Genomic DNA, 21,913 nt, shown 5'->3' with positions numbered 1-21,913 from the left:
AAGTGACATACAAATGAGAGTAATACAACACAAGCAAGGATGAAGTCAAAAAACATAGCAAGAGTAAGCATTCTACAACATTAAATATAACGTCTATATACCACAAGATATCATACAAATTTTAGATGAGAATGCATTGCTTCTTAGCATTCATATTGATATTTTTTTCCTTTATCTTCATTGCCTCCACATGAAGTATAGTAGAGTCCACCTGCTCAGACTCATGTTCCACAGCAAGGCTGCACAGCCTGGTAGAATAACCTAGTACAAATACTGAGAAGAATGCTGCTCATCATCTTCTCCTTATGCTTTAATCATTGGATACCATCTCTTTGCCTGTTTCAGCACCACATGCATTGAATATTCTCAAAAGTCCAGCTGAGCGTTTTTTTTCCATCACATTATTAGACAGCCCATTATTAAGAAGATGTCATTTTGTTTTATATTTCATCTGAGATTTTTTTTTTTTAATGAATCCGGGATGTACATAGGTTAATGACAAGTTTATGAACAACTTCTGCAGTATATGCAAATTAAACGCAATGATTTATGCATTAATAAATGAATTAGTTTTACCATTGTGAAAGAGTAAAATAATACAAAATTATGCTCAAAGAAAACAAACAAAACAAAGGTATATGCTTAAAAATGGCAGGTTTTAATACATTTTTGTATGACATTTGCAATAAAGTAACTACAGATAGGGTATTTTCTTTTTTATTTTCTATTTATTTTATAGGAGTAAAAGTACAATTAATTATTATGACTTAAAAGACCCTGGATATGAGGGCTGGTCAAAATCAAATATTTACAATTTTCAAGATTTTGTGAGGTTGACTATTGCCTCTTTTACTAAAAAAAGATGATAGGCATCAGTAACATGGATATATTGACTACGTGGGTAAAGACTGGTCATTTCAGAAAATGACCTTTAAAACCAGGAGAGGAAAACTGATCTGCCGTATTAACATATTACGACTTCCAAAATCAAGCTTCATATCACAATATTGAGTGAATTCTGAATAATGCACACCCGCTGCACACAGGTCCAACCATAGCAGGTGCAACACCAAAGTCTCTGTCTGAAGGCCTTTTGATGCATAAGATTTGTGGTTTTCACACCCATGATGCTGTGGTACAATATGCATTGTTTCATTGAGAGTTATAATGAGGATTGCTTCTTATGGTTATATAATCAGTGTCAAACACTTAGCATGCTAAGACAACTAAACAGTGTATATCTGTTGGTCAAACTATGTGGCAAAATGTGTTCAGCATTACGCAAAAGTGGTTTTCCTGCAGCTGAACATTGCACATTTTTGTGCAGCTCATGTCTCAATCTATTACACAATTCAACAAGGTAAATTAAATGAAATGAAAGATTATTATTTACATCTTATTTTCAAGAAGGAGCATGTTTTAATTCTCAATATTACAAAGTATGATTCCCATGTGACTTAACTTTATGTACAAAAGGTACAACTCCTACCTCGCCAACTTACTAACTAGCAACTAACCACTTCCTTTTCTCTGCGCCTCCTCCACAAATACATTTCCTATTCACATGTTGAAGTTTCAGTCTGTCTTTTCCCCTCTGATGGTCATCATGTGCAGCCTAAACCAAGCAGCTCTGCTCTATATTCAACTATTACTGGTGTGCCAAGTGTTTGCAGGTATGGTGGATATTTGTGTTTGTGATGCATGTTTTTCTCAAGTTCCTATTACAGATTGAATTTAATAATGTTTGATTTTTTTTTTCATTGTTAGAGATTATTCCACTCGAACAGAGGAATATATCGGTGTCTAGGGGAGAATCTGTCAACTTGACCTGCAACACATCACAACACAATAACACAAATGCAACACAAATCAACTGGACCAAAGACTCATATTTTTTTGCTTTTTCAATCTCACAGAATGTGACTAATTCAAATTTTACCTCTCGTATAGACCTAAGTTCACCTTCAAACCTGAATATTTCTAATGTTCAGCTTAGCGACACTGGACTCTATAGATGTGATTTAACTACATTAAAAGGCCTAAGAAGTACTGAGTGGAATTTAACAGTGTCTGAAAAACCTGAAGGTAGGTAGAGTACAAAACACCAGACATCGGACATATCACACTTCAAAGCTCAAATGCATGCTCTTTTAACTTGATTAACTTCTGTTTTTTTGCAGGAAACATTGCATCAGAGTTTTCTCTACACATAATCATAGCTGTAATTGGATTTCTTCTATGTGTCTTCACTTCAGCTATCTGCATATACAGGCAAGTGACACCTTTCAGTTTCCAGATTTCTAAGTATGTACAAATTATTTCACTTCTCTCTTGAGCATGCACTGGAACCTATGGTCCACTTTATTAGAGCACTCAACCACAAAAGTGTCACTTCATGCAAATAGCGAATAAACGATAAGACTCAGTACTAGTAGTATGTATCTTGCTATGCAATTCGTATTGGTTTTATTTCTCCAGGTTTTACAAGCCTACAATATTAGCTCCATTAAAAAAATCAAATGCATTTCCGTATGCAAAGTATTGGATTCAATACTTCTTAAATTCTTAAACTAAGACACAGCAGTTAATCTATTTATACAATCTCACTACAAGGTCCACTCAGCTGTTATGTGGCTCTGCTTTGAGTAGTCGTTTATAAGCTTTAAAGCTGCTATAGAGTGGAATATGTGGTGGAATTGTTTTGTTAAGAACAGTAAACAGTAGCCCCAAAAACATTTATGCGCATTTTTTTGGGTTGTGCAGAAAGCTTAAAATGTGTATTGTGGTTGAATCGACCCTTTGTGGCTTTTGTGCTGGCACAAAAACTAATACAAGCAGCTGCAGCTATTTCACTGACATTAAAATGTCCTTTGGTCGAGGTATTTTGGTGCAAAGATCAGAGGAAGTTCATGTGAGAATGAGGGCAGGGTGTAGCTGTCATTGAGGACACTGAGCTCATGTCCTTTTCGATCATACTTTGTGTTAAGAGGAACCAGGACACAGATTATCTACTACAATTACAAACTAACATATAATTGTTATTCAAGTGTTTAAAGTGTTAAACTCAATGTATTTTAGTTATACTACTCTTTGGCAAAAAGACATAACCCTTATGTATACCTTAACGGAACATAAATATTAACCTTTTAACCTTTTATTTGACAAAATATATCAAACTGCTCACACATCAGTCAGTGTTAAATAAAAGCGTTGCATACTTAAGATATATTCCAAATTGAGGAAAATATCTAATCAAAGGATAGTCAAAATATAAATATAAAATTATATTGTTAGCCTGATATAGCCTGATATATTAGTATTGAAGTCAGCCCTGTAATTATCAGTATTTCTCTCCAGCATAATTTTTTTTAAATACCTGGCAGTGTTGAACGCTTTGAAACATTAAAACTTTAATGGCGGGAAATGAAACTCAAACACGACATTTCAATGTAAAATATGATACAATTGAAAAAACAACAAATAAAAATATAAAATATAAACTCTAAATAATTTAGATAGCTTTTTCTGGCTTTAGTGGACGCGACAGTACTCATTAAATCCTGGCTACGGCCATGGTTGTTAAGAAGTAGACTGTGGTTACATGCACAAGCTTTGGTGCATATAGCAGCTTCTTGCATGCACTCATTAAAAGCTTTAGTTACTATACATATATTTTAAATATAATCAGCAAAGTGACTGGGCCCTTATTCTCAAAGCTGCAACTATTTGTGTCTTATGATTACATTTGTATTTAAATTATTAGTCTTTGTGAATCGACTAAACTGAAACTGAGAAGTCATGCAAACAGAAAACCATAAAGACGTGACAGTTGTTGCAACTGGCTTGCAGAAAATACCACTTCACTTAATCTTTTCTACACAAAGTCTACAGGAGTCAGCCATGACATAACAATACCTCTGTCGATCTTTGTCTTGCGAACAAAAAAACTGAGCAGAATGTCTCCACAAAGACAAATAGACTGTGAAATGGCACGTTATTTACCTTTGCTTAAAGAGATAGTTCAGATCTCTTTAAGTGGGGTTGTTTGTGGTACTTATCCATAGTCAGTGTATGCTCACTACCTACTTTAGGTAACAGTTGACATGCCCACGCACGGAAAATAAGCAATGTACTGCTGAGGACGTCGACAGCACAGAACCAAATTGAAGCCACAAGGCCCACCTAAAAAAAAACAAGTCTATATCCGTGTCACTTTCAGCTATATTTCAAATATTTTCTTTTCAAAAGGCCTTTTTCTTTAGGGGGGGACTGAAGCCGTTATCTATGCTCTCTATGCTCTCTATGCTCTGCTAGTTTAAATGACTGTTTTTGTCGATGGAGTCTGGTGGCTTTGCAAAGAGCAAAGATAACATTTTCAGTTCCCTGTCCAAAATAGCTTTCTGACACCAAGGGAAAGCATTAAACTTATTCTAAATATAGAATCCAATAGCTTTTTTTATTTTATTAAGGAGGGTGTTTTTTGAGCTGGCTGAACTGCGATCTATTGTAGGTAATGCACCGAATTCAGATATATATTCTTCATACAACTCCACTTTAAATCCAAAATATCCTTTAAGTTGTCATTGATGTTCAGTTAAACTTTTGCTATTATATGTAGGAGCACAGCATATAATTATTATTATTATGCACATTATGTTATGATACATTATGACTCCTGCTACATTAGCCTCTTTGTGTTTTGTGCAATCTAATAATGCCGTACTGTATATAATAATATAGCACTTTCGGGGGCTAATTTTTAAAAATGAGTACTGTTACTTTTCACATTTTAAGAACATGTTGCTAATAATACTATAATACTTTTTCTTAAGCCTTTTGATTAAAATTGTTGTACTTTCAATGGAGTAATTCCACATTGTGGTATTGGCACTTGTACTTAAATAAAGTATCTGAATACTCCTCCCACAACTGTTCCTGGATTAAGTGTTATTATAAGACTTACAGTGTCTCCCCTGTCTGTTAAACATATTAACTGTTGTGAATAAGTATGTGAAACACCTGTAAAGTGATATGAAGTAGGTTTTCATTACTGGTCACGTCTTTATCTCTCCAGAAAATTCAGGACCAGAACACCAAACCAGGACCCAGTCCAGCCGCAGTTTCATCTTCAGTCAGCAGAAGAGGTAAGTGAGACTTTAACACTCTCACACATCCCTTGTTTTTTTGTATTTTTCTCAGGGACAATGTTGAACTTTAATTTCGCTTTCTGCCTTTATAGATGACCAGCCCTGAAACGCAGACAGGCATTAGGACCAATAAGCGCAGGAGTCAGTACACGGAGAGGCTCAATTCAATCTATGGTCTCTACTGAGCTGACAAGCCATTGAATTAAAAATTAAACAAGAGGCATGGACAAACCAAGGAGGAAAAGACAACTCGGTCACTTATGCCACTGTCTTATCTAACATTAATTTAGATTTACAACCTGTGCTGTCACTTTATGGAATTTTATTTTTACTTGTGTATTTATGGTTTTCTTTCTATTTAAATGTATCATTTGTATAACTTGAATGTTTTTTGTTGTCACCAAGCTCTTAATGGCAATCAAGGTGAATGAACTTAACAGGTTTCAATGGGGGGTTGGCGCCCCCTAGTGTTCTTGTGAGGGAATTACATTATTTCAAATCAAAATAAACAATTACTTTTCAAGAACAGTTTTACTTCTCATTATTCGAGTGCCAGACATCTGTGCTGATTGTGCTGCTCTCTTGGATTTATGATGGCAAAGAGAAAGACAGGATATTTTGTAAATGGTTATGGACGAGAATCAGTGTAAGAGTGTCAAAACTGAACCATCACACTACACCCTCAAACCTTAGTTTTGAGGGTGCCATACTAAATTATGTATGAATTAGATACCGTAGCTACTGGGATTTCTTTTTTGTACTTTTTTATTTCAGTAATATGAAACACTAATGAGCCTATGCATATACTTTATAATGATAGAAATATGAATTTTTTATAGCTTTATCATTATGGTGATGAGAAATATCATTAGTGTCATCATTTGACTTAAAAAAAAGTTTAGGCATGAGCATATTTGCATAGAAACCAATTCTCATATTTTTATATTTGAGAATAACACATTTTACACACATTTATATCATTTTTTTTCTGATTTGATGACTAGAATCATAGTGCCATAACATAGTGGAAGCATGTTTTCTTGTGAGCATGTTTTCTCAGTGGTTGTGGCAGAAAGTATCAACACAGTTTGTGTATTTTCCAAGAACGATCATAGGAGGATATTTTTTTGTTAATATTGTAGAAAAATTGTGGGTTTTCAAAATTCCCACTCCCCCTTAAGGCAACACAGTGACGTTGCTGTTAGTAAATGCCTCTCTGCCTCCAGGTACTCCTCCTTCTTAAAGCACCAAAATCTATTTGGTATTTTATTCAAAACATGTTTTTTAGAAAGTGGACGGTCTTCATCTTCTACTTACTTTTAATTTCAACATCACTAAATTACCCATTAAGTTATCTAAATCTTATCAACACACACTGTGTGTCACATACATAACTTTTCCCCACACAAAACTATGATTTTGAATAATGCAGACAAAAATGTTTTGTTTTTATCTTTAAGCAAATTGGGTTAATAAATGTGATTATTTATGGTTGTGATCTCTTTTTTTCTAATGGTTTATTGCTGAGTTATGAACGATTCCTTCTTAAATCCTTTCCTGTAACAAGCGAAGAGTTTAACTGTGGTGAGAGCTATCCCTCGTGGTCTATGCCATCTAATGGAAAGTAATTTGCAATTTCAAGAAGCACTGAGGAGAGAACCCCTTTTGATGATGAATGGTATTGACATAATGAATGCGAAATACAACAAACATAATACACGTACAGCATTATATGACAGAAGAAAAAATTATCCTACAAGCTTTTTGGGACAATTTTTTTTATAGATATTGATTGGCAGAGAGCATGGCAATTATCATATAAATTCAGTATTGTCTACAGGATCAATGATGTGCACATAAAAACACACTTGTTTTACCATTGTCTACATTCAATTACTTTCAGGATTTGAATGGAGGATTATAAATTGTGTAAAACTAATCAGAATGTAAATACAGACTATAAAACTGTCAGTGTATATTTTGAACACAATACATTTAACACTGCCTTCATTATAAACCTACTGATTTTATATGCTAGGTTTTACATTCATAAATGTAAAAAAAAAAAAAAAAGCACCCCGAACTTTAGTGGATTTTATATGTGAGTTTAAAAATTATATAAAGAGTTGGAGTAGGCTAGCCTACAGAAATATAGTGTTATCAATGAGATTTTGAATAAAAACAACGGTTAATAAAAGATAAAAGCACTCAAAAGTACTCCTGACTAAGGCAGAGTCCACCCCCTGTCCGGACCTTAAACAGTCTGTTAAGATAACATTACAACTTTTGCTTCACAATTCTGAACTTAAGCATCTTGAACTATATAAATCACTGTATTACTTCTCTGTGACAGAAGCGACACTTGATAAATCCTGGGATGTAACAGGAAGATGCATAGGTGTACAGTGAATGTACATGCTAATAGTAAAGTCATATGCTCTGAAAGTTCTACCAGCAGAAAGGTTTTGAGTTTTGAGTAAGCAAACCACTCACCACTTCCTTTCTGTTCTTTCTTCACAAATACATTTCAAGGCTGATGTTGAAGTTTCAGTCTGTCTTTTCCCCTCTGATGGTCATCATGTTCAGCCTAAACCAAGCAGCTCTGTTCTGTATTCAACTATTAATGACGTGCCAAGTGTTTGCAGGTATGGTTGATATTTGTGTTTGTGATGCATGTTTTTCTCAAGATCTTATTACAGATTGAATTTAATAATGATTGATTGTTTTCTTTCATTGTTAGAGATTATTACACTCGAACAGAGGAATATATCGGTGTCCAGGGGAGAATCTGTCATCTTAACCTGCAACATATCACAACACAATAACACAAATGCAACACAAATCAACTGGACCAAAGGCTCATATTTATTTGCTCATTTAATCTCAAAAAATCTGACTACTTCAAATTTTACCTCTCATATAGACCTAAGTTTACCTTCAAAGCTGAATATTTCTAATGTTCAGCTTAACGACGCAGGACTTTATACATGTAGTTTAACTGTATTTAATGGCATAAGAACTATTGAGTGGAATTTAAAAGTATCTGGAGAACCTGAAGGTAGGTAGAGTACAACACACAGGACATCAGACATATAACATTTCAAAGCTCAAATGGATGCTCTTTTAATTTGATTAACTTCTGTTTTTGTTTGTTTGTTTGCAGGAAGCATTGAAACATGGTTAATGCAACATCTACTCACAGCTGTAATTGGAATTATTCTATGTTTCTGTATCTTCACTTCAGCCATCTGCATCTACAGGTAAGTGATAGCTTTCACTTATTTCTGTGTGTAAACAACTTGAAAGTGCTTTATTTTGAAATAGATCAAACAGTTTAATGTGCCTTATAATTCATCTTTGCTAAAAATGACTTCCTCCTCCTTCCTCCATTTTCTGTCATCGTGTGTCCGAAGTGTGAGCTAGTTGCACTGTTAGAAATGTTTCTCTTTTTTCTTTTTTAACATTCACTAAAAATATTTTACACAGTTTCACATTGTTAATCCTCTTTACAGTAAAAACTGTTTCCATTAGATCATGTGACTTTTAGATGTTTTGTTGGATTACTGTGTAGAAAATTTTCCACAGCAGACATTTTGACTTGTCAAAGCAGGAAGAGAACAGCTGTAACGAACATTAACGATGGCTCTTTTCTATCAAATCTCCAAGTAAGTCATGTCAGTGGGAGAGCATGAAGAACACCAGAGACTTTGAGCTGCCATCATTAATACTATCTATTCCACATGTGCTTTTTCTGCTTTGACAAGTTTCTCATTTCAAATTTTAACAAGATCTTTTACATGTCATACTGTACCAAAGTAACTTGATTGTTACAATGACATATTTTATTACTGCATGTCAGATTCACTGTCTTTTCTCATTATAACAACATATCCCTTTGACTCGTTATGTCACAAACCTTTCCTGTAAAAGTTTTAAGTTTGACTTTATTGGACAAACAGCATATTTCTAGTTTTTAATTTCCTACATTTAACAACATCCTTTACAAGGTATTTTTCATGTTATAATAACATATTTTAGCATTTCTCAATTGTGAAAATTTGCTTTTTCATGTCTTATGTGAAATTAATGTTCTTTTTGCTAAACATCTAAAGATTAGGAAATTGAAAATTGTACAAACAAAATCAATTGTTGAAGAAAAAATTCAGCACATTAATGAATAAAGAAAATGATAAGTTGCAGCTCCACACATATTGTTATATATGATACACACATAACCACACACACATTTTCTGCAGAATAAGGTTGTTGTTGTTAAAAACAAATTCAAACAAATTTAACTGATAATACTACTTAAACGTAAGTAGAATTTTAAATGCGAATGTCATCACTGTTCAGATTTTATACTTGCAAAATAAACTGGACCAAGACCCCAAACCAGGACCAGGAAACTCTGAGTTACGCCCAGTTTCATGTTCAGTTGGGAAGAGAGGTCAGAAGAACTTTATTTTGCTCTCACAGAGCATTTCTCTTTTGCCTACACAACTTCTCTTGTGATCCTGAGTTTTTCTTTTGCACTTTCAGTCCCTTCATGTGGCTCCTCATCAACACCACAGCTGTGCAGAATACAGGTGGAATCACAAGCAGAGAGAGCCACTTTTTCAAGTGGCACAATTCACTTCAAACATGCATAAAGTTCAGTATAAAGCTGAATAAGAAACCAGAGATACAGTATGTTGGACAGAAAGTACGAGAGAGAAGGACACGTTTGTTTATGTTTAAAAAAAGAAATAAGAATTTAAGGCCTTGTCACAGCTAAACATGGAGAAACAGGAACATAAATGCAGCTCTTATCTGGAACAAACTCCCAGAAATCTTGAGGATTATAGAAACTCTAAGTTGTTTTAAATCAGGGATTCATGATTTTCTGTCTCCCACTGCTTTTTAAAAAAAATCTAATTCAATTTGTAAATGGAAATGTAGCACTTTTGCTATTTTTTTTCAGTTTTGTAGATACTTTGTGCTGCAAGTTATTATGAGTGTCTTGACTTATCTTGTAATAATGACTCCCGTATTTCCTTATAATTAAGATAAAAGATTAGGTGTTACATGTGTTACGCTGCAAATTTGATGTTACAATTATAGAGTAGTCACAGTCTCAACTTTACTCTTGGCTGAAGTTTCCTGTTTTTCATGTTCAGCTCACATACTTGGCTGATTTTTATGTGTAAGTGTGCTACATTGCCAGTAGGAGGTGATAAAGCCTGTTATATGTTCCACAAAGTCACCGTCTTTATTTTTTTAAATGAGTGAACTGGTGTTATAGCTTTACATGTTTTAGATGGTTATATTTTGCATTATTTGCTACATTAAATGTTTATGGTTGTCTAAGTTACATACTGTGTTGAAAATGTTTAGAATATGAATTTTTTGTTCATGTCTCAGCTGGCAAGTGCTTATTCATATATATGTTAAAAAATGGCTATCAACAAAATCAATAACTTGTGTTACAGAAGCTGTAAGGAATTATTGTATAATGGTTGGTAATGACAGAGTGGTGGTAAAAGTGAAAATGTGATCAGAGATGTATCTGGAATTGTTAATTAAGTATGAATGGTATCTGTCAAACTGAATGGGCTCTGGACAGTATTGAAACAGATTGTATTCTAGTCCAAAGACTGAAATCAAACTCTATCAGACAGAAACGACACTGGATAAATCCTGGGCTGTAACAGGAAGATGTGATGCTTTTGATTGCAAATAAAGAAAACATGCTGAAAAGAAAGGACAATGATTCACTTTCTGTTTTTAACTTTCTCCAGCTGTGTTCAAGCATTATCTGTTCATTAGCTTGAGAAATGTGACACTATTGCTCATTGTTGTTGCTGTACTGCACTCTAACGTCACCTCACATTTAGCCTTTTATAAATGCTACAGCATGGTTCTGGAAATACTGTAGTGCCAAAGGCGATGGTCAAAATTGTGACAGTGATTTATTTCACAGTAGAAGCTGTTGACTCCTCTGGGGAGGTGATAAGCATCAACAAAGTATATACACTCATGGGCCACTTTATTAGCCAGCAAGGTGTACCTAATAAAGTGGTCTTCTGCTGCTGTAGCCCATCTGCTTCAAGGTTTGACATGTTGTGTGTTCAGAGATGGTTACACACAAGTTATTTGAGTTAGTGTTGCCTTTCTATCATCTAAAACCAGTCTGGACATTTTCCTCTGACCTCTGGCATCAACAAGGCACTTTGGTTCACTGGATATTTTCTATTTTTTGGAGCACTCTCTGTAAACCCAAGAGATGGTGGTGTTTGAAAATCCCAGCTGTTTTGGAAACACAACCAGCCACATTCAAAGTCACTTAAATCACTTTTCTTCCCCATTCTGATTCTCAGTTTTAACTTCAGCATCTCGTCTTCACCATGTCTACATGCCTACATGCATCAAGTTGCTGCCATGTAATTGACTGATTAGATATTTGCATTAACAAACAGTTGCACAGGTGTACCTAATAATGTGGCTTGTGAATGTACGTACTAATAGTAAAGTCGTATGCTCTGAAAGTTCTCTCAGCAGAAGGGTTTTGAATTTTAAGCAGGCAAACCACTTCCTTTTCTCTGTTTTTTCTTGACAAATACATTTCAAAGCTGATGTTGAAGTTTCAGTCTGTCTTTTCCCCTCTGATGGTCATCATGTTCAGCCTAAACCACGCAGCTCTGTTCTGTATTCAACTATTAATGACGTGCCAAGTGTTTGCAGGTATGGTGGATATTTGTGTTTGTGATGCATGTTTTTCTCAAGATCTTATTACAGATTGAATTTAATAATGTTTGATTGTTTTTTTCACTGTTAGAGATTATTCCACTCGAACAGAGGAATATATCGGTGTCCAGGGGAGAATCTGTCAACTTGACCTGCAACACATCACAACACAATAACACAAATGCAACACAAATCAACTGGACCAAAGACTCATATTTTTTTGCTTTTTCAATCTCACAGAATGTGACTACTTCAAATTTTACCTCTCGTATAGACCTAAGTTCACCTTCAAACCTGAATATTTCTAATGTTCAGCTTAGCGACACAGGACTCTATAGATGTGATTTAACTACATTAAAAGGCCTAAGAGCTATTAAGTGGAATTTAACAGTGTCTGAAGAACCTGAAGGTAGGTAGAGCACAAAACACCAGACATCGGACATATCACACTTCAAAGCTCAAACTGCATGTAACTATAAATTCACTTCTAATTTTGTGCAGGAAACATTGCATCATGGGTTTTTCTATACTTACTCACAGTTGTAATTGGATTTCTTCTATGTGTCTTCACTTCAGCCATCTGCATCTACAAGTGAGTGATAGTTTGTTTTTAGTTCTGTGTGTAAAAATTGCAGCATATTGTCATCACAAAAGTAACATCTTGAAAAGGCTTTATTTTGAAATGGCTCAAACAAATGAATGTGCCTTCTAATTCATCTTTGTTAAAAATGACTTCCTCCTCCTTCCCCCATTTTCTGTCATCGTGTGACCGAAGTGTGAGCTAGTTGCACTGTTAGAAATGTTTCTCCTTTTTTTTTTAACATTCACTAAAAATATTTCACACAGTTTCACATTGTTAATCCTCTTTACAGTAAAAACAGTTTCCATTAGATCATGTGACTTTTAGATGGTGTGGTTGGATTACTGCGTAGAAACATTTCCACAGCAGACATTTTGACTTGTCAAAGCAGGAAGAGAACAGCTGTAACGAACATCAACGATGGCTCTTTTCTATCAAATCTCCAAGTAAGTCATGTCAGTGGGAGAGCATGAAGAACACCAGAGCCTTTGAGCTGCCATCATTAATAATATCTATTCCACATGTGCTTTTTCTGCTTTGACAAGTTTCTAATTTCTAATTTTAACAAGATCTTTTACATGTCATACTGTACCAAAGTAACTTGAATGTTACAATGACATATTTTATTACTGCATGTCAGGTTCAGTGTCTTTTCTCATTATAACAACATATCCCTTTAACTCGTTATGTCACAAACCTTTCCTGTAAAAGTTTTAAGTTGGAGTTTATTGAACAAACAATATATTTCTAGTTTTTCATTTCCTCCTTTTAACAACATCCTTTACAAGGTATTTTTAATGTTAAAACATTTCATCACTTCTCAACTGTGAAGATTTGCTTTTCCATGTCTTATGTGAAACATTTTTGCTAAACATTTAAAGATTAGAAAATAGAAAATTGTGCAAACAAAATCTATTGATCAATAAATAAAATAATAATTAGTTGCAGCTCTACAAATATTATTATAAATGATACACACACAACCACATACACATCTTCTGCAGAATAAGGTTGTTGTTGTTTTAGACTTTAAGCACTTTTAGCTGATAATACTACTTTAACTTAAGTCGAATTTTAAATGCAAATTATCATGACTGGTCATATTTTAAAGTTCCAGAATAAGCTGGACCAAGACCCCAAACCAGGACCAGGAAATTCTGAGTTACGCCGAGTTTCATGTTCAGTTGGGAAGAGAGGTCAGAAGAACTTTATTTTGCTCTCAAAGCATTTCTCTTTTGCCTGCACAACTTCTCTTATGATCCTGAGTTAAAGTGAGTTTTTCTTTTGCACTTTCAGTCTCTTCATGTGGCTCCTCCTCAACACCACAGCTGTGCAGAATACAGGTGGAATCACAAGCAGAGAGAGTCGCTTTTTCAAGTGGCACAATTCACTTCAAACATGCATGAAGTTCAGTATAAAGCTGAATAAGAAACTAGAGATACAGTATGTTGGACAGAAAGTACGAGAGAGAGAGAGGGACACGTTTGTTTATGTTTTAAAAAAATAAATCAGACCACAGAATTGAAGGCCTTGTCACAGCTAAACATGGAGAAACAGGGATATAAATGCACCACTGGAACAAACTCCCAGAAAACTGTATGTTTTAAATCAGGGATCCGTAATTTTCCACTACTTTTTATCAAGATCATTTTGGAAATGTGGCACTCTTTTTTGCAAGTGCACAATTTATTATGAGTCTTAACGTTACGTTGTCCGTTTCTGATGTTCAGCTCAAGTACATGGCTGATTTCTTGATATTTTGTAAGTGTGCTACGTTGCCAGCAGGAGGTGATGAAGCCTGTTATATATTCCACAAAGTCACCATCATGTCACATTATTGCCAAAGGGAAAAGTTGTAAACCTTTAAATTGTTGAAAATGTGTTTTTAAAGAAAAGAGTGAACAGGTTTTAAAGCGTTACATGTTTTAGATGGTTATATTTCACATTATTTGCTACATTATATGTTTATGGCTGTTGTGCATTGAAGTACATTGGAACATTGCTAAAAATCAAGACAGTTGAATGAATGGTGACAAAGTTCAGACAAACTGAGCAGCTTTAAAGAGAAGATTACCATTTAGTAGCTATTTGTAAGCATGCATAAATTCAGAAATAATGAGGACATTTCTATTTGTACAGTATGTTTTTTTAATGTAGGCAATTGCTTTTGAAATATCTTTTTAATAAACATGTCAGATGTTTAAACACATTTCCCTTTTCCTCCAATAGTCCTAACTGTACTTTTTACATTTACTTTTACTCTTCACTAAATTTATTTAAAAAATATTTTGTATTACACAACTGCAGTGGTGAAAAGTGCCATAGATCATTCACTCCAGTACTGTACAGTTTTGAGGTGCTTGTACTTTATGTATTTTATATTTTTACTAGTGGTATACAGACATGTAATTAATTTGTATATGCATTTTTTTCAACAACAAAAATAGAAAACTCTGTCTCTGTATCCAGATAGAAGAGTGTGTTTTATATTCAAAATCACATTAAATCAGGCAAAGATTATATTTATAAGCTGATGTTTATTTGCAATTCAATTTGTGTGCATTCAGAGTATCAAACGGATTTATTATTGGTGTATGATTAATTATGTAAAATACTTCCACATCCTCATTCTGTTCTTTTATCCTAATTTGTTTTTTTACCCCCCCCAAAAACAAGCAACGTATCTGGATTCAGGTACATGCCTCACTTCTACGTCACTATGTTTTAGTTACAAATATTCAAATTTTTACTCATTACATTTAGGCTATTTGACAGCTCCGATAATAGTTACTTCAAAGATCAAGATTAAGTACAAAAAACATCAAATGTGGGAAACAAAAGAAGACATTTTAAGAATAAAGAAGTGAGTCCACATTCCCTCTGTCCATCCTTCATGAGAAACTTTCACTAACCATGATGTGTAATGTTTAACTAGTAGAAATTAGCCTTTAATGCCGAGTTGCAACAGTTGATTTAATTTAGAAAAAACAGCAATACAAAATTAAGCACACAGAAAAAGATCTTTCTGAGGCCTACTTTCAGTCAGTTTCAATCTCACACAAGAGAAACTGACCATCAAAGGCATACTTTCTTCTCTTTTTTTAAATTTCCGGTGAGACAATTCATCTTTGATCTACAGCAGCTCCTCCAGTGTTGGCACAGTCTTGTTTCTATGGCAAAGATTTGTTGACTGAGTCTCTTTGTTAACGTATTCCTGTTGTAACATCTATGACTGAGGTCATGTTGTCTTGGTGAAAGTAATGTTCTCTGTACAAAATACTACTACAGTTCAGAATAGGTTCAATACCCGAATTGATATCAGTGATCTGAGTTGTTTCAGAATTAAAATCTTTGTCTTTTAATTTAATAAAACGCCCAGCATCCTTTTTCTCTTTTTTACAGTGATTAATTATACTCTCAATAATTTTCCATTGTACGTTTTCAATTGGTGTTTCTGACGTTTCTATGATGTATTTTAAGTTAATCTTTCATCAGATTTAACAGGATAAATCAGCTGCTAGCAGCATAAAAGAAAATCATGGGCCTTTATTTGGCAGCTGGAATTTTTCCGTAGAATAAATTTAGATCTTAGTTCTTCCTTCTTTTCTCAAGACAAGTTTTTGAAAATAGCAAAAGCTCTTGTAAAAATCTCACAGTACTAAATGCAGCATGTAGCCTAAGTTTTTATTTTAAAGAACCCCCCCAAAAAACTAAACAAAAAACCCCCCCAAACATGTAAGGAAAGATGATATATATATATATATATATATATATATATATATATATATATATATATATATATATATATATATATATATATATTAGCATTTTTTATTTAAGCTTATTTTCGAATTTGAGAACAACATTTGGCAACAAATCAATAGTAATAGTACATATAATATACTTCAATAGTAAATACATATATATTTATATATGATGGATAATTCCAAACATAACGAAATTGGTATATCATCAGAAAGGTCTGGTAGAATATTGTAGAAGAGATTTACCTGTAGGCCTATAACCAAAACTGGCAAATGCAGTGTGTTATAAAGAGAAATAAACTTAGTATATTAAAAAGAAACACCCTTTAAAAAAACAACAACAACTTTTTAATGTAATTATTATCAGTTTGTTCTAAATTATTCTGCTCGTACAGAAGAAGAAAACGGTTTGTAAATAAAGACCATCCTGATTGCGGACAGTTGGGGAAAGTCCGACTGCTCCTCAATGCACCACACGTGACGCTATCTGCAGGAGGAGAGAGTCAGGACGCTGAAGTTGGCTTCAAGAAGTGCGAAATGTTGTAAAACAAAAACGGTGAAATCTCCCCTTTAGCATTTTCACAAATAAAATATAAGTTATGCAACATTAGGTGTCAGGCAAAGCTGATGTGTTACCTAAATTGTATAAAACGTTTTCACATCACGAAGCTTAACAAAACCTAGCCCATCAGTGGACAAACTGACGAATCAGAAGCCAACTTCAGTATCATGAGCTAGTCGCGGCAGGAAACTAAATAATAGGACGATGGATGGAGCATGGAATGGAACATTTGTGTAAACTTAACCATAATAAACTATGGACGACCATCATTGTGCTTTTTCTCCAATGGACGTTGATCCTCCGGACGCAGATAGAAGGTAAACCTACGTCTGTTTCTATTCGATGTTATTCTTTGCTTTAGAAAACCCCAGCTATGTTTAGTGCACAACGACGTTTTCATCCAATAGTAAAAAAAAAAAAAAAAGGCTCGACGTAATAAACTATGCTATATAACGTCAGAAACACAAATAAGAGATGAAGGCATAACGTTGCAAATGTGCTACTATTAATGGCATATTAAGGTTCGACCTATCTATTATAATCTTTGCAGACATATCTAAAGGTTAGAATATAATTTTAAATTATAGGTTACGTCATTGTTCTTCCAGAAGCATCGAAGAGGCTGACCTTTTAACATTGTATCTGAGAATATATGAATCATCACTAATCTTCATTAACTCGTGGTGCTGGGAACAAAGACATGCTGAATACAAAGGCTGAGGCAAACAGTCATTTGTTAAGCAAATTAACAAACAAAGTATGACCATAAGATGTAAAGTGAAGGTAAGAAACACGGTGTTTGCTTGTGTGTATGAGCTATAATGACTATTTAATTTAGCAAAGTCCTTTATCGCCTCAGAAGACACGTGTTCCTAACAAAGATCTTCCTCTTCTTTGTCCCAATGCTATACTAGCGTACATGATTTACCAAAATATTGGCTCTGCATACTGACCCTTTAATTTAACTCTTTGAAAATGACCCGTGCATTCAAAACAAACCTCTACTTTGTGAGTAGGTCTATTTTATGCATGAATTTAAAGCCTTATAGGGGACAGAAACACACCACACAGCTGTTTTTAATGCTGAAAAGCCAAATGTTAAACTCTGAACGGTTGTTATATAAAAAGTCCTTTCAGACTTTATCTTCACAATCACAAGGGCAACAGTGCAACTATCCAATTTACAATTATATACGGGTGGTTGATGTGAAAAGTGAAAAACAGAATAATTCAAAAAATATATGTCAAATGACATACAATTATATTCCCTTATATGTGAATAATTCAAAACTGAATGTGTCCATTTCTAATTCTTCATATATTATGCATATTATTAACTTTTTGGTGTGGTAGTCCTAAAACGTGTCCACCGGTGCAACAAAATAAAGAATGTCATTATTTAATTTAGAGAATGTTGGACAGATAAGATAGATAAGCCCAAGGCATATTAGTTATGAATATTTTTATCAATTTACATTATTTTCAATGATCAATCAATGTGAATTGATAAAAAATATTCAGATCAATACTTAAACTGCGTTGTACCAAAGGACTACCTTAAGACGACCAGTTCCAACACTGCGCGGAAATAGTAATATTATGAAAATATTTGAGACAGAACTGATCTTGTGTGCAGTCCACCTGCTCCAGAGATGTCTTCTGTCCTTCCTGATTCTGGAAGGACCCCTTTCAGTAATGGGGTGGTCACATTAATGCCTGTTTTATATCTACATAATGGCGTTGCTCCAGGAGGACACCAGTTTTGCGGAAAAAATGTAATGTGTCATAATAACTCTACATAGGGACCTTAACACTTATATCCTCTAGATTCATTAAGTAAACACTTGTATGACATGCATTCAAGTATTTTAATGTATTTAGATTAATTTTTCATTAAATTACAGTTGTTTTAAGATAAGTAATGCTACCTAGGACAGTTGCACCCGTGGACAAATGTCATGTTCAAAACAGAATATTTGCATAGTTGAAGAACGATACTCATTGTTTGCTGATGGATTAGATGTAGAAGAATGAACTGCATATTAAAACATTAATTTTAATGAAATATTATCAAATTTTAGTAATATTTGTCACTGGGAACACAAAAATTGAGCGTCACGTCAACCACCCATACACACATAGTTCACAACCCAGTGGCGAACATCACTTTGTTTAGAGTATGCATAAATAAAGCCGGCCAAGTTTCCACATTGTCCCTTTGCAAGTTACAAAATGAATAGGTTCATAAGTCAAGAGTTATGAAATGACTCCTTTCAGAGAAAGTAATTCTTTCCATTACAAAAAAAAATCATAGATGATGTTATACCACTCGTCTAGATGGGATGTCTGGCTTAAGCCATTTCCTTGTTATAGCTTTTTTAGCAGCTACACTCAGTATGCCAAAAAGGTATTTTGTGTTTTTATTTGAGGATGTAGAGTGCAGAAGCCCAAAAAGAAATTCATCCCAATTAAAAGCAATGTTTGTCCCAAATATTGTCACCAATTCTATGTAGATCTTATGCCAGAAAGCATTTACATTTGTAAATGTAAATTCAGTTCAGTGTAATTCAGTTGACGTGGCAAGATGGCGCCAGCTTGTGCGGCCTGCCGTCTGCCAGCTCTGCCAGCTCTGCTATTGATATTTGTTGCTGTATTATTATGCTGTTTTTGCCAGGATTCATCTGCCTTGCTGGTATATGAACGGCAAGCTCTTTTTGACATTAGAGCCTCTCAGACACAACTAAACTTTAATTTGGGTAACCAAAGATCAGGTCTCCCTCCTCCCTTGGCGTCTGTGCCAGCTTACCTGCTGCGCGTACCGGCTGTCAGATCATGGAGGAAACGTTCCAGAAGACGCGGAAAGAGGGCCGGTGTCCTCGTCAAACTGAAGATCCTCAGAAGACTCTCCTGTCGGACCGATCCTCGCCATCCTGCCGGAGGGTTTTGGCCGCGATGTCTTCGCTGGATCCAGCCTGTTGTACCTTCCGACCCAGCCGCTGGTTGTCTCCAGTTACCCCCGTCCAGGTGTCACCGGGTCCGCAACGGAGGTGTGGATTGTAGGAACCTGCGGCCTCTGCGCCGCATTTCCACCCAAGCCCACGAGGAGATTGCGCTCAAACTGGCTCTCTTGAATGCTAGATCGCTAGCAAACAAGACGTTCATCTTGAATAACTTCTTCATTTCACGTGAATTGGATTTTATGTTCCTGACAGAGACGTGGATTCAAGTCGGTGAGTCTACCCAGTTCTCCGAGTTGCTCCCCCCTGACTGTCTCTCTTTTAACTCCCCTCGAACCACTGGCCGAGGTGGAGGAGTAGCATCTGTTTTTAAATCCAGTTTTCAATGTCGAATGTCACAGCCGATTACTTTCTCCAGCTTTGAGCTGCAGACATTCATTGTGAACTTTTCTTCACCTGTCCTGTGCGCCGTGGTCTATCGCCCGCCTCAGTTCAATAAGGATTTCATAAAGGACTTCACAGACTTTGTGGCTGGAGTGGCAGTGAACTATGACCAGTTTTTAATTGTTGGAGATTTTAATATCCATGTCTGCTGTGAATCTCGACCCATGGTGAAAGACTTTCTCAGTATTATTCACTCTTTTAGCCTTACTCAGTGTGTGTGTGATGCAACACATGAGAAGGGCCACACTCTGGACCTTATATTATCTTTTGGGCTGCAGTTAAATGTCAGTGAGATTTGTGACACGCAAATTTCTGATCACTTCGCTGTCTTATTTAATGTGACACTGCCTCGCTCGCAAGTCAAGCGGTGCGCCATGGACCGCCGTGTGTGCACAATTAACCCGTCAACTGCTTCTGACTTTTCTGCGGCATTCAATCATGCAGTGCTACATACTGGAATTCACAATGGGTCTCTAACTCCTGATGAGTTTTTAGACACTTTTAATAGCATTTGTACTGACATTTTAGACCTGGTGGCCCCTTTTAGATGCAAGCGCTCCAAGCCAGCAGCTGAGCCATGGCTTAATGACAGCACTCGCACCTTAAGACGTGCATGTAGACGCGCAGAGAGGAAGTGGAAGAAAGATCGTCTTCACGTTTCTTTGGACATTTTAAAAAACAGTCTACACCAATATCAAAAAGCTGTTAAAACTGCCAAGAGTCAGTTTTTATCAAACCTCATATCAGTCAATAGTCATAAACCTCAGTTTCTTTTTAATACTTTGAATACTCCTTTAAACTCCTGTGACCACAATGGTGTTGTTCCTTCATTTGAACTGTGTCAAAATTTTTTAAGGTTTTTTATCAACAAGATCTTGGATATTAAGTTTTTGACACATTTCAGCAAGTGTCTGTCTCAGACCTAACTGATGTTGTCCACCGTCTCAGGCCTTCTTACTGTCCTCTTGACAGCATCCCTCCCCGCCTATTGAAGGATGTTTTTAATGTTATTGGGCCCTGTGTGTCGGATCTGATTAATTTATCTTTGATGTCTGGATGTGTCCCAGCTGCCTTTTAAACATGCTGTGGTCCAGCCCCTTCTCAAAAAACATAATCTAGATCCCTCAGTTTTATCAAATTTTAGGCCCATCTCCAAACTCCCATTTCTCTCTAAGGTTTTGGAGAAGGTGGTCAATGAACAGCTGCAGTCTTTTATTGATTTTAATGACATCTCTGAGAAGTTCCAGTCTGGTTTTAAGTCACGCCATAGCACAGAAACAGCGCTTTTAAGGATTTTAAATGACCTTCTTTTAACAGTAGACTCTGGTTACCCTGCGGTCCTGGTCCTTCTGGATCTGACAGCTGCCTTCGACACAGTTGATCACAACATTCTCTTGTCTCGCCTAAACACCTGTGTCGGCACTAAAGGCACCGCTCTTAAATGGTTTGAGTCATACCTGTCGGATAGGAGCTTCTCTGTGCAGCTGGGCCAGTTTTCCTCAGATTCTTCCCCCCTGAGCTGTGGGGTGCCTCAGGGTTCCATTTTGGGCCCCCTCCTCTTTTCTATTTATATGTTGCCATTAGGGTCTATATTTAAAAAGTATAATGTCTCCTTCCATTGCTATGCGGATGATGTACAAATATATCTACCGCTAAAAATGAATAACCCATCCTCTGTGCAGGTCTTATTAGACTGCCTAAAAGACACCTAGTCATGGTTGGCAGCAAACTTT

General features: G+C 35.5%; 2 protein-coding genes across 3 annotated transcripts in view; both read left to right on the top strand.

Moving 5' to 3' along the window:
• Positions 1-6,914: 6,914 nt before the first annotated feature.
• LOC131978554 (uncharacterized) lies at positions 6,915-13,909 on the top strand. Of its 2 annotated transcripts, XM_059342237.1 has the most exons (5): positions 11,678-11,870; positions 11,965-12,282; positions 12,375-12,465; positions 13,565-13,649; positions 13,750-13,909. In XM_059342237.1, exons 1-5 carry the CDS (start codon positions 11,762-11,764, stop codon positions 13,879-13,881), a joined length of 735 nt encoding a protein of 244 aa, XP_059198220.1. In that variant the 5' UTR covers positions 11,678-11,761; the 3' UTR covers positions 13,882-13,909. The 2 variants fall into 2 exon arrangements, 1 of the variants encoding a protein (XP_059198220.1); XR_009394993.1 differs by lacking the exons at positions 11,678-11,870; positions 11,965-12,282; positions 12,375-12,465 and adding exons at positions 6,915-7,792; positions 7,888-8,407.
• A 2,863-nt stretch (positions 13,910-16,772) lies between these two features.
• The window catches only part of LOC131978704 (nectin-4-like), a 30,281-nt gene continuing 25,140 nt past the window's right edge, over positions 16,773-21,913 (top strand). The window contains exon 1 of the mRNA XM_059342416.1: positions 16,773-17,096. Within this exon, the coding sequence (XP_059198399.1) occupies positions 16,988-17,096 (109 nt within the window). The 5' untranslated portion in view covers positions 16,773-16,987. The remainder of the gene's footprint in view (positions 17,097-21,913) is intronic.

This window comes from Centropristis striata, chromosome 10 (genome assembly GCF_030273125.1).
Source record: "Centropristis striata isolate RG_2023a ecotype Rhode Island chromosome 10, C.striata_1.0, whole genome shotgun sequence".
In the NCBI taxonomy this organism is placed as follows: domain Eukaryota; kingdom Metazoa; phylum Chordata; class Actinopteri; order Perciformes; family Serranidae; genus Centropristis; species Centropristis striata.
The sequence above is the reverse complement of the archived record's forward strand: the minus strand, read 5'-3'. Positions and strand labels throughout refer to the sequence as shown.